Source organism: Carcharodon carcharias, chromosome 4 (genome assembly GCF_017639515.1).
Source record: "Carcharodon carcharias isolate sCarCar2 chromosome 4, sCarCar2.pri, whole genome shotgun sequence".
NCBI lineage: Eukaryota > Metazoa > Chordata > Chondrichthyes > Lamniformes > Lamnidae > Carcharodon > Carcharodon carcharias.
In genome coordinates this window covers 135,441,710-135,453,917 of record NC_054470.1, presented here as the reverse complement: position 1 = coordinate 135,453,917, position 12,208 = coordinate 135,441,710, and the positions used below count along the sequence as shown (strand labels likewise).

The 12,208-nt window shown below is 42.9% G+C and overlaps 1 protein-coding gene across 2 annotated transcripts in view; it reads left to right on the top strand.

Moving 5' to 3' along the window:
• The window catches only part of arsk (arylsulfatase family, member K), a 90,847-nt gene that overhangs the window by 27,564 nt on the left and 51,075 nt on the right, over positions 1–12,208 (top strand). For both annotated transcript variants that reach the window (XM_041186824.1, XM_041186823.1), the window contains exons 4-5: positions 1,280–1,562; positions 7,287–7,458. In XM_041186824.1, the coding sequence (XP_041042758.1) occupies positions 1,280–1,562; positions 7,287–7,458 (455 nt within the window). The remainder of the gene's footprint in view (positions 1–1,279; positions 1,563–7,286; positions 7,459–12,208) is intronic.

Below are 12,208 nucleotides of genomic sequence, written 5' to 3'. Positions count from 1 at the left end.
GTCAAATGCTACCTTGGCGTCAAGGGCAGTCACTCTCACCTCACCTCTGGAATTCAGCTCTTTTGTCCATGTTTGAACCAAGGCTGTTAAGTGGACCTTACGGAAACCAAACTGAGCATCAGTGAGCAGGTTATTGCTTGATAGAACTATCGATAACCCCATTCATCACTTTGCTGATGATCAAGAGTAGACTGAGTCTGTAATTGGCAGTGTTGGATTTGTCCTGATTTTTGTGGACTGGACCTACCTGGACAATTTTCCACATAGCTGGGTAGATGTCAGTGTTGTAGCTGTACTGGAATTGATTGAAATAAGGTAAGCATGTAGGTGAACACAACACCAGCTCTCTGATTCTAAGTTATCAAGTCTTTATTCAATGCAAGTTGTGCTACTTTTGGTTTTCATGGATTTTCTAAATTGCACATACGGTTTATTTTTACGTATTGTATTATAGAACAATAAAAGCACAGAAGGAGGCTATTCGGCCCATCAAACCCATACCAGCTCTCTGTAGTGCAATCCAATCAATCCCATTCCCCTACTCTATCCCTGTAGCCCTGGCAAGTTTATTTCCCTCAAGTGCCCATCCAATTTTCTTTTGAAATCATTAATTATTTCCATCTTCCACCACCCTGACCCTCCTATTCCATGAGCACTCTCCAAGTGCCTTTTTGGTATTTTCTGCTGCTTTTTGTTTCTAAAACCTTGCACAGCACTGATATTAAACTGACCAACTTGTGGTTACTAGGTATGTCTTTGCATCCTTTCTTGAACAAGAGTGTCACATTTGCTACTTTCTAATCCACTGGCACCAGTCCATGTCCTGTGAAAATTGGAAGATTATGGTAAACCATTCCACTGTCTCCACCCCTCAGTTCCCTTAGCAACCTGGGATGCAAGCCATCCAAACTAGGTGACTTGGCCTTTCCAATACATCCTGATTATTGATTTTCACCCCATTTTCTCTACCATCTCTACTTCTATCAATAATTTGTTAGCATCTTATTCTATCGTAAATACTGATAATGAAATACTCATTTTTAAATAATCTAGCCTTGCCCTGCATCTCTTAAGCACATATCACAATCTTACTTCCCATGAGACCCCACACCATCTCTTACTACCTCTTTTACGATTTGAAAACTGCTAGATTTTTGGGTTACCTTTCATGTTACAACTAATAATTCTGTCTTGCACAAATAGTTTGTTATTGACAATGCATGACCATGTTAATACCCATCAGTTCCTTAAGACTAATTCCATTTCTCATTAATTTCAGTAACCGTGTAGAAGCCTGGACCAGGGATGTCAAGTTCTTGCTCAGACAGGAGGGTAGACCGACAACAGTTCTGATTGGCAATAAATCGACTGTGAGAGTCATGGACCGCGACTGGCAGAATGTAGATAAAGCTACTGAATGGATACGACACAAAGCAACCCAGCTAGGTCAACCATTTGTTCTGAGCTTGGGTCTGAATTTGCCACATCCCTATCCAACCCCAAGTATGGGGGAAGCATGTGGAGGGTCCACATTTAAAACATCTCCCTACTGGCTTAAAAAGGTACATTGATTTATTCCACCTGCTATATTAAGTTATATTTAGTTCCCACTTTTAATTAAAATTTAATACATATGAAACTGTTAAGGTTATTGCGTTTGATTATTTTGAAACAATTTTGTACTCTCTGCATGGTGGAACTCTTCTTCCATATATCCTCAGGAAGCAGTTAGGGGACTTACACTCCTAATAAATTTGTTTCAGTATTGAGGGCAGCAGAGTTTTCATTTGGCTCAGATAGGCACCTATACAGGGATATGTAAGTGGGGAGACAACTTGAAGGAAAAGCTTTTCCCTTCTCTGTTACTTGTCGAATTTCAGTCTTGGCTGTGCCTGAATGGGATGTTAGAGAAGGAAATAGTTATGGCTGTTGTAAATAAACCTTGTTCACTTGCATTTTAACTTCCAAATCTAAATATGTATTATGTGATTAGTTTTTGACAATTTTTAATTCAGGACTTTGAGTAAAGTTAACCTTAAACTCCACACTTAATAAATTGACCCCCTTTCTTCCTAATCTGCAACATTGCAAATCAAACTGGTATTTGATCAGAAAGGGAAGGACTTGAGGGCCAAATTCCCTGATTAGGTACTCCTGACAAGGAGTGGCACTCGCGCTGAGTGTTGATTGTAAAACAGCCCGTCCGTCCATGTTTCCTATATGCAACGCAGCAGCTCGCAAGTCCCTGTGTCTTCTGTGTACAAGTCGGCCCTCATACGTTACCACAGTATATAGTTTAAAGGGGCCTCACACATGAGAAAAAATAGAATATTGACGCACACCTTTCCTATTTTTATTTTATTAATTATTTTAATCAATCATTGTTATAATATGCTCATTCTCATGAGGGTTATGTATTCAGTTAACCATATACATATCATTTCCTACCATTGAATCTCTGCTTAGTGTCTCCAAAACTGAGAAATGATTGTGAAGGATTGTGGGTGGTTTATATCCCGTACCTTTTGATACAAAGCGGAGGACCTACTGTACTTCTGTGTGTCAACCGTGGCTCAGTTGGTGGCACACTCAACTCTGAATCACAAGGTTTCAGGTTCAAGACCCACTCCAGGGCTTGAGCACAAAAATCAAGGCTGACATCTAGTGTAATACAGAAGGGAGCATTGCACTGTCAGAGGTGCTGCCTTTCAAATGAGAAATTAAATTGTGGCCCCATCTACCAGCTCGGGTGGATATAAAGATCCCATGAAGTATTTTGGAGAAGAGCAGAGGAGTTATCCCTGGTGTCCTGGTCAATATTTATCCCTCAACAAATTATCTGGCCATTACCACTACTGTTTGTGAGTTTGCTGAGCACAAATTAGCTGCCTGTTTCCTACATTACAACAGTGATTGCACTTCAAAAAGCACTTCAATGGCTGCAAAGCACTTTGAGATGTCTGGTGATCATGAAAAGTGCCATAAAAATCCGAGTCCTTTTTTTTCCACCATTACGTTGCTGTTATCTGTTTCAAACCTAGACTTTTCCACAATTTGGTCTTTTCTTGTACAATGAACTCTTTCCAATTAAAATACAGTGTGCCTTAAAATCCCACTAATCTCTCAGGTTTAATTCATGAAATAAATATTGTCAATCTAAATCTTTAATACAATCAGCTCTTCAAATGCTCAAATTCTGGGATTCAAGCTCCAAATAAAAAAAAAAATTAACTTTTATAATAACCCAGAATTTTGTTGAACAGACCATTTTTTAGAAGGTGCCCTGAGTTTGCCTTTTTTCTCTTGCCCTTTAGTGCCAATTATTTTTGTGCTATAAATTACTGGAAGTGCAAATTGATAATGGCGTGGTGAGATCAGTGGGATATCTGGAACCTTAATGGATGACAGGACCAGTAGTCTCCATTATAAATTAAATCTAAAGATAGCAAAAGAAGCAAAGCAAATGATGGATTAGGAAATAAAATGGTTTAGTCAAATTAGCTACAGAAAGAGAAATAGAGAAGCAAAGAAAAATTGGCTTGAGGAAAAAAAGGAAAAGTAAGAGAATATTTTTTAAAAGAATGAAAAATGTACCACTGTTTCAATTCTTCCCTTTCTGGGCTTCCAAGATTGAGTGACATTTCAAGACCATAAGTCATTAACAGGGTCCTTATACCGTGAAATTGACAGGCTGACTTTCTCTGGCAAGTTTAACTCATTTACAGCACAAATCATCAATTTCTTGAAAAGCATGGGAAGGTTGACAGCGGGTTCCCATTTTCGGAGGGTAACAATGGAGCTGTGCATATCATGAAGCAACAGTGGTAATGCATAGCTCATGACATATCTTTTCCTCGCTACTAATCACTTGGTTTGTTATGCAATTAAAAATGGTGATGCCACGAACTGGCCGTTAATTTTCTAGCAGATGCTTTGCCAATGTGCCTTTTTACTCTGTCAGCAGCTAGCAGATGAATTGGTTATATTTAAACCTTTTGGAGAAACTTTATTACCACCACGTTCAGGTTTTATAGTTGCAGTCAATATTATTTTTAAATTTCTTTCTCAGTTTGTCTCACTGTGTAATGCACAATTTTTTTTATTATTCATTCATGGGATGTGGGCTTCACTGGCTGGGACAACATTTATTGCCCATCCCTAGTTGCCCTTGAGAAGGTGGTGGTGAGCTGCCTTCTTGAAACGTTACAGTCCATGAGGTGTAGGTACACCCACAGTGCTGTTAGGGAGTTCCAGGATTTTGATGCAGCGACAATGAAGGAATGGCGATATATGTTCAAGTCAGGATGGTGAGTGACTTGGAGGGGAACTTCCAGGTGGTGGTGTTCCCATCCATCTGCTGCCCTTGTCCTTCTAAATGATAGTGGTCATGGGTTTGGAAGGTGCTGTTTAAGGAGCCTTGGTAAATACCTGCAGTGCATCTTGTAGATGGTACACATTGCTGCTACTATGCATCAATGGTGGAGGGAGTGAATGTTTGTGGATGTGGTGCCAATCAAGGGGACTGCTTTGAACTGGACGATGTCAAGCTTCTTGAGTGTTGTTGGAACTGCACTCATCCAGGCAAGTGGGGAGCATTCCATCACACTCCTGACTTGTGCCTTGTAGATGGTGGACAGGCTTTGGAAAGTCGGGAGGTGAGTTACTCGTCGCAGGATTCCTAGCCTCTGACCTGCTCTTGTAGCCACAGTATTTATATGACTGGTCCAGCTCAGGTTTCTGGTCAATGGTAACCCCTAGGGTGTTGATAGTGGGGGATTCAGTGGTGGTAATTCCATTGAATGTCAAGGAGCAATGGCTGGATTCTCTCTTCTTGGAGATGGTCATTGCCTGACACTTGTGTGGCACGAATGTTATTTGCCCCTTGTCAGCCCAAGCCTGCATATTGTCCATGTCTTGCTGCATTTGCACATGGACTGGTTAAGTATCTGAGAAGTTGCAAGTGGTGCTGAACATTGTGCAATCATCAGAGAACATCCCACTTCTGGCCTTATGATGGAAGGAAAGTCATTGCTAAAACAGCTGAAGATGATTGGGTCAAGGAACCCCCTGCAGTGATGTCCTGAAGCTGAGATGACTGACCTCTAACAACCACAACCATCTTCCTTTGTGCTAGGTATGACTCCAACCAGCGGAGAGGATTCCCATTAACTCCAGTTTTGCTAGGGCTCCTTGATGCCACACTCAGTCAAATGCGGCCTTGATGTCAAGAGCAGTCATTCTCACCCCACCTTGGGAGTTCAGCTCTTTGTCCAAGTTTGAACCAAGGCTGTAATGAGATCAGGAGCTGAGTGACCCTGGTGGAAGCCAAACTGGGCATCAGTGAGCAGGTTATTGCTAAGCAATTGCCGCTTAATAGCACTGTTGATGTCCCCTTCCATTACTTTACTGATGATGGATAGTAGACTGATGAGGCGGTAACTGGCCGGGTTGGATTTGTCCTGCTTTTTGTGTACCGGACATACCAGCGCAATTTTCCACATAGCCGGATAGATGCCAGTGTTGTAGCTGTTCTGGAGCAGCTTGCCTAGGGACGCAGCAAGTTCCGCAGCACAAATCTTCAGCACTATTGCTGGAATATTGTCAGGGCCCACAGTCTTTGCAATATCCAGTGCCTTCAGCCGTTTCTTGATATCATCTGGAGTGAATCGAATTGGCTGAAGACTGGCATCGGTGATACTGGGGACCTCTGGATGAGGCCTAGATGGATCATCCACTCAGCACTTCTGGCTGAAGGTTGTAGCAAATACTTCAGCCTCATCTTTTGCACTACTGTACTGGGCTCCTCCATTATTGAGGATGGAGATATTTGTGGCTCCTCCTCCTCCAGTGAGTTATTTAATTCAATTATTCACCACCATTCACGACTGGATGTGGCAGGACTGAAGCTTAGGTCTGATCCGTTGGTTGTGGGCTCGCTTAGCTCTGTTTCTCACTTGCTGCTTATGCTGTTTGGCATGCAAGTAGTCCTGTGTTATGGGTTCACTAGGTTGACACCTCATTTTTAGGTATGCCTGGTGCTGCTGCCAGCATGCCCTCCTGCACTCTTCTTTGAACAAGGGTTGATCCCCTGGCTTGATGTTAATGGTAGAGTGGGGGATATGCCAGGCCATAATTGTGTTCGAGTACAATTCTGCTGCTGCTCATGGCCCGCAGTGCCTCATGGATGCCCAGTCTTGAGTTGCTAGATCTGTTTGAAATCTAACCCATTTAGCATGGCGGTAGTGCAGCACAACACGATGGAGGGTATCCTCAATGTTAAGGCGGGACTTTGCCTCTACAAGGACTGTGCAGTGGTAACGCCTACCAATACTGTCATGGACAGGCGCATCTGCAGCAGGCAAGGTGAGGATGAGGTCAAATATGTTTTTCCCTCACCACCTGTCGCAGACCCATTCTACCAGCTATGTCATTTAGGACTCAACCAGCTTGGTCAGTAGTGATCTACTGAGTACCCCAAACTCCCCCATCCAGAGTACACTCTGTGCCACTGCCGCCATATTGTTCAACATGGAGGAGCACTGATTCATCAGCTGAGGGAAGACAATACTTATTAATCAGCAGCAGGTTTCCTTGCCCATTTTTGACCTGATGCCATGAGACTTCATGGGGTCCTGAGTCGTTATTGAGGACTCCCTCCCAACCACTACCAGGGATGGTGATGGTGGTGTTTGGGACGTTATCTGTAAGATATAAGATATGATTTTGTGTGGATGACTATGTCAGGCTGTTGCATGACTAGTCTGAGACAGCTCTCCTACTTTTGGCACAGAGGAGGAGGACTTTGTAGGGTCGACAGGGCTGAGATTGCTGTTGTTGTTTCCGATGTCCTAGGTTGATGCTGGGTTCATTCCTTTTTTTTGTGACTTTGTAGTGGTTTTGATACAACTGAGTGGCTTGTTAGGCCACTTCAGAGGGCATTCAAGAGTCGCATGTAGGCCAGACCCGTTAAGGACAACAGATTAACAGATTTCCAGTGAACAACAGTCAACAATGGTTTGATGGTCATCATTAGACTTTTAATTGCAGAGTTTTATTGAATTCAAATTCCAGCACTTGCTGTGGTGGGAATTGAACCCACAGCATTACCCTTGGTCTCTCGATTACAAACCAGCGACAATACTACTAGGATATTGCTTCCCCCAAGCTTCGTAATGAGTTTTAGTAGTTAAACTAAAGAAACATTCTTCATAAAGCCATTCAATCGCAGCAGCCATTCTTAATTTCACCCACTTCTGAGTCTAGAATTTAATCTTTTTTCACTGCAGGTGAAATATCAATCAATCAGGATTCCAAAATGGCATACTTTCTCTGAAATGCATCCTGTAGACTTTTATTCCTCTTACACCAAGAACTGTACTGGCAATTTCACAAAACAAGAAATCCTGGACATCAGAGCGTTTTACTATGCAATGTGTGCTGAGACAGACTTGATGCTTGGTAAGTGATTGACTGCTTCTGAAAGGTTGCAAATAACAGTATGAAGTTTAGCAGTAGGTGGCAGTGACTCAATACATGTTAATTACCTTGCTTATCCTGCAGGTTCATACCATAATTAATTTGATGTGACCTTCACACCAAATTAATTAGATGTAAACTTCACTTGTTGATGTCACTGTATTGCAAACTTTGTATTGATTTCTCTTTCTTTCGCCTTCCAACCACAACCCCTGCCTGCTCAATATCAGCCCCCTCCTCCAACCACCCTTCCCTCCATCATTCCCATTCTTAGGGGTAAACAATGTTAATTGAATCTAGATTGAAAGCTGTCATTTTGAAACGTTGGAAGGTGCTGTTGAAAGAACCTTGGCAAGTTGCTACTGTCCGTCTTGTAGATGGTGCACACTGCTGCTACTGTGTAACAGTGACAGAGGGAGCGAATGGGGTGCTAATCAAGTGGGTTGCTTTTTTCTGGATGGTGTTGACTTCACTGTTGTTGGAGCTGCTCTCATCCAAACAAATTGGAAGTATCCCATTCCGCTCTTTGTAGATGATGGCAAGGTTAAAATCAAGCTTAGACTTTCAATGTATATGAGAATAATTCAACCTGTAACTAATTCCCCATAATTGCTGATGACTAATGAGGGAACAAAATGTATGAGTGATCTCAGTACAAGTGAACGGTAACCATAGCACCTGAGCTTAAACTCAACATATCAGTTTTACACAATGGACATGAAATAAAGATTAAATCCCTTCATGCTGGCTTTAAGCATCTGTAAGCACACTGTGTTAGTTACCATAGCAATTATGAATATACTTGTATAAGCCTTGAACCTTACACATTTCAGGGCTCATCAGAACTATTGAAGTTAAGTTGAAGTAAAAAAAAGTATATGTCCATTTACAAACACATCACAATATAGATGCAACATCCTCTTTAAGTACAACTGTAACATATTTTCTCTTCAGCGTAAAACGTTGAAACCTAATGGACAACTAAAAATATACTTTAACTTTCAACATAAACTTCCATTTTGACACAGTTGTTTTAGGAAATATTGTCATTGTGAAAATCTCAACTTCTGAAGTAAATTTTCATGTTGGTGAAATATATGTATATGTCTTATGCGATATTATCTTAGCTCCATCATCCAGTGCAATCCATATGTATCTAGCCAGCTTCTAGCCACCACAGATGGGTGAGAGTGGGTGGAGGGGGTTGGTGTTGGACATTGGGAGGTGGGGGAGGGTGTCAGACTTGGGGGTTACAGGAGGGTAAGAGTCAGGCCTATTGGGGCTGCGGGGGGTCATGTCAGGGAGTGGGCTGTCGGGTGAGGAGTACTGTGTGGGTGGGGGGACAGCGGGTGTGGAATACCATTGGGAGGTGGGGGGGCGTGTGTGTGATTAGCCAGGGGTGGGGGAATCCCCTGGGGGGAAGACCTATGGGAGATCAGTTTGGCTCTTTACAATAGTTACCCAGAAGTTAGAGGTTTAAATTCTTCTAACTTTTTCTGAGTAACTATTGGTATAACCCTGGCGGAATCATCTGAAGTTTGTGATTTAAACCAAATTCTTGGTTGGTTCCAGCACGGCACAATTGTCCAGATGAAGTGTGTACTTCTGGGCAATTGCCATGCAAACGCTTACCTGAGAACTTCCCAGAGGGATTCCCCAGCATATCTTTGGGGTTACCCCCCACTCCAAATCCGACACTGGGGAGCTCAGAAGTTACGACCCAATATGTTGCATTATTGTTTGCATTTCTATAGTATACAATGTGAAAGAAAACACCAAGGAGTGCTTAACAAGGTGGAAAGTGGAAACTCAGCAGAGGAAAGTTTAGAAAAGGTAGATGAGGCAGAATGCAAAGTCCAAACAGATGGTGATTGATATATAGGACATTCTGGGGGAGAGAATGCAGTCCCCAGTGTTCTTTGGAGAGGCTGATGAGACTGACAGTTGGGGAAGTCGATCTTTGTAGACATTAAAGTATTAATAAGGGAGGAATATACATGGCCTGTGTTTTAGAAGTAAAGGTTAGTGCTGTTGGCAAACTACTTGATTTAGGTCTAGAAACTGAGCTCCGGCTGCTGAGCTTCCACACCTGCCTTTAGCATTAGAAGAAAAGTGAAAAATAGAATGGAGCCAGAAGCTCAGAAGTGCTGGCCGAAGGCATAGAGGGATAACATTGGTCTTGCTGACTCTGGAAATACGGTTGTTTTTGTTTTTGATTTTCTCAAATATAGCTAAGGTCAAAATGATATCCACCATCAGTGTCACCAGATGAAAGACGCATCATTGGTGTTTGGGGAATCATTTGACTGACAGTCAAGCTGTGTGCTTATATGAAATTTATCAGAAATTCAGACAACTTGTTCTCTTTGATTACTAAGCTATGAAACAAGCCATGAAGGAAATCATTATGCGAAGTCTAGTCTGGAGTGAAATATACCAATAGGGTGAGGTGGTGACATAGTGGTAATGTAACTGGATTAGTAATCCAGAGACCCAGGCTAATCCTCTGAGGACATAGGTTCAACTCCCATCATGGCAGCTGGTAAAATTTGAAATCAATGAATAAATCTGGAATTAAAAGTTGGTCTTTGTAATGGTGACCATGAAACTATGATTTTTTTTTGTTGTAAAAATCCATCTGGTTCACTAATGTCCTTAGGGAAAGAAATCTGCCATACTTAGCTGGTATGGCCTACATGTGACTCCAGACCCACATCAATGGCCTAACAAGTTGTATCTAGAAAAAAAAAATGAAACTGGACAGACCACCCGGCATTGAACTAGGCACCAGAAATGACAACTTCAAATGATAACAGCCCTGTTGACCCTGCAAAGTCCTCCAAATAACGCCTAGCGGCTTGTGCCCAGTAACCTGCTTGTTGATGCTCAGTTTAGGTTCTGCTAGGACTGCTTGGCTTGGTCCAAATATGGACAAAGCAGCTGAATTCAAGACATGAGGTGAGAGTGACTGCACTTGACATCAAGGCAGCATTTGACAGAGTGTGGCATCAAGGAGCCCTAGCAAAATTGGAGTTGATGGGAATCGGGGGTGGGGGAAAGCTCTCCAGTGGTTGGACTCCTCATACCAAGCACAAAGGAAGATGGCTGTGGTTGTTGGAGGTCAATCAACTCAGTCCTAAGATATTGCTGCAGGAGTCCCCCAGGGTTGTTTCCTAGGCACAGCCATCTTCAGCTGCTTCATTAATGACCTTCCTTCCATCAGGTCAGAAGTGGGGATGTTTGCTGATAATCAGTGTTCAGCACCATTTGCGATTCCCTAGATACTGAAGCAGTCTGTGCCTATGTGCAGCAAGATCTTGACAACATGCAGGTTTGGGCTGATAAGTTGCAAGAAACATTTGTGCCACACAAGTGCCAGGCACCGACTATCTCCAACAAGAGAGAACCTAACCATCGCCCCTTGATGTTCAATGGCATTACCATCGCTGAACCCCGCCTACTATCAACATCCTGGGGGTTACCATTGACCAGAAACTGACCTGGTCTGGCCATATACATAATGTAGTTACAGGAGCAGGTCAGAGGTTGGGAATTCTGTAGCGAATAACTCACCACCTGATTTCCCCAAAGCCTGACCACCACCTCCAAGGCACAAGTCAAGAGTGTGATGAAATGCTTTCCACTTGCTTCGACGACTGCAGCTCCCACAACACCATTCAGGACTTAGCCCACTTAATTGGCATGTCACTGGGTGGTACTGTACTTAGTCCCACGTTAGCCCTTTATGTGCTAGACCCTCATACTACACCTGCCCCCAAGCCTTTATCCAATGTATTTATACATTATCCCAGTTTACCCCATGTATTTTCATAATTGCTACTATGCCATCTTCTCATAATTTCATAATTTCAGGAGGTTTGGAGACCTTATTGTCCTTCCATATCTTGTCCTCATTACTATTGGAGGAGTGATAAGCTCTGTCGTTTCAGGTAAATATTGTTTAATTGGAGGATGTTCTGGAATCTGGCTGTCTTTTCATCCCCTTTTTCTGTTCTTTGGCATTGAATCACTCTTTGTCGATTCCCCAGTAGTAGTGATAGGTCGCTGTTCGTTTATCCCACGCTTTATGGGATGGACGAACACTGGGCTCATCTCTATAGTGCTTTATTTTTCTCTTCTTCCTTCCTGCGGCATGCCGTGATATAAGCTGCGATAGAAGATGGTTCTCCCTATTGTGAGGGTGGACATGGTAGTAAGCTCATCTTTGCACTTGGCTGTGTTGAGTGCTATCTCTTTTTTTATTCATTCATGTGACATGGGCTTCACTGGATGGGCATTTATTGCCCATCCCCAGTTGCACTTGAGTTGGTGGTGATGAGCTGCCTCCTTGAACTGCTACACTCCATTCGATGTAGGTACATCCACAGTGCTGTTAGGATGGGAGTTCCAGGATTTGGACGCAGCGACAATGAAGGAATGGCAATATATTTCCAGATCAGGGCGGTGAGTGACTTGGAGGGGAACTTCCAGGTAGTGGTGTTCTCATCCATCTGCTGCCTTTGTCCTTCTAGATGGTAGTGGTCATGCGTTTGGAAGGTGCTGTTTAAGGAGCCTTGGTGAATACCTGCAGTGCATCTTGTAGATGGTACGCACTGCTGCTACTATGCATCAATGGTGGAGGGAGTGAATGTTTGTGGATGTGGTGCCAATCAAGGGGACTGCTTTGTCCTGGATGGTGCCAAGCTTCTTGAGTGTTGTTGGAACTGCACTC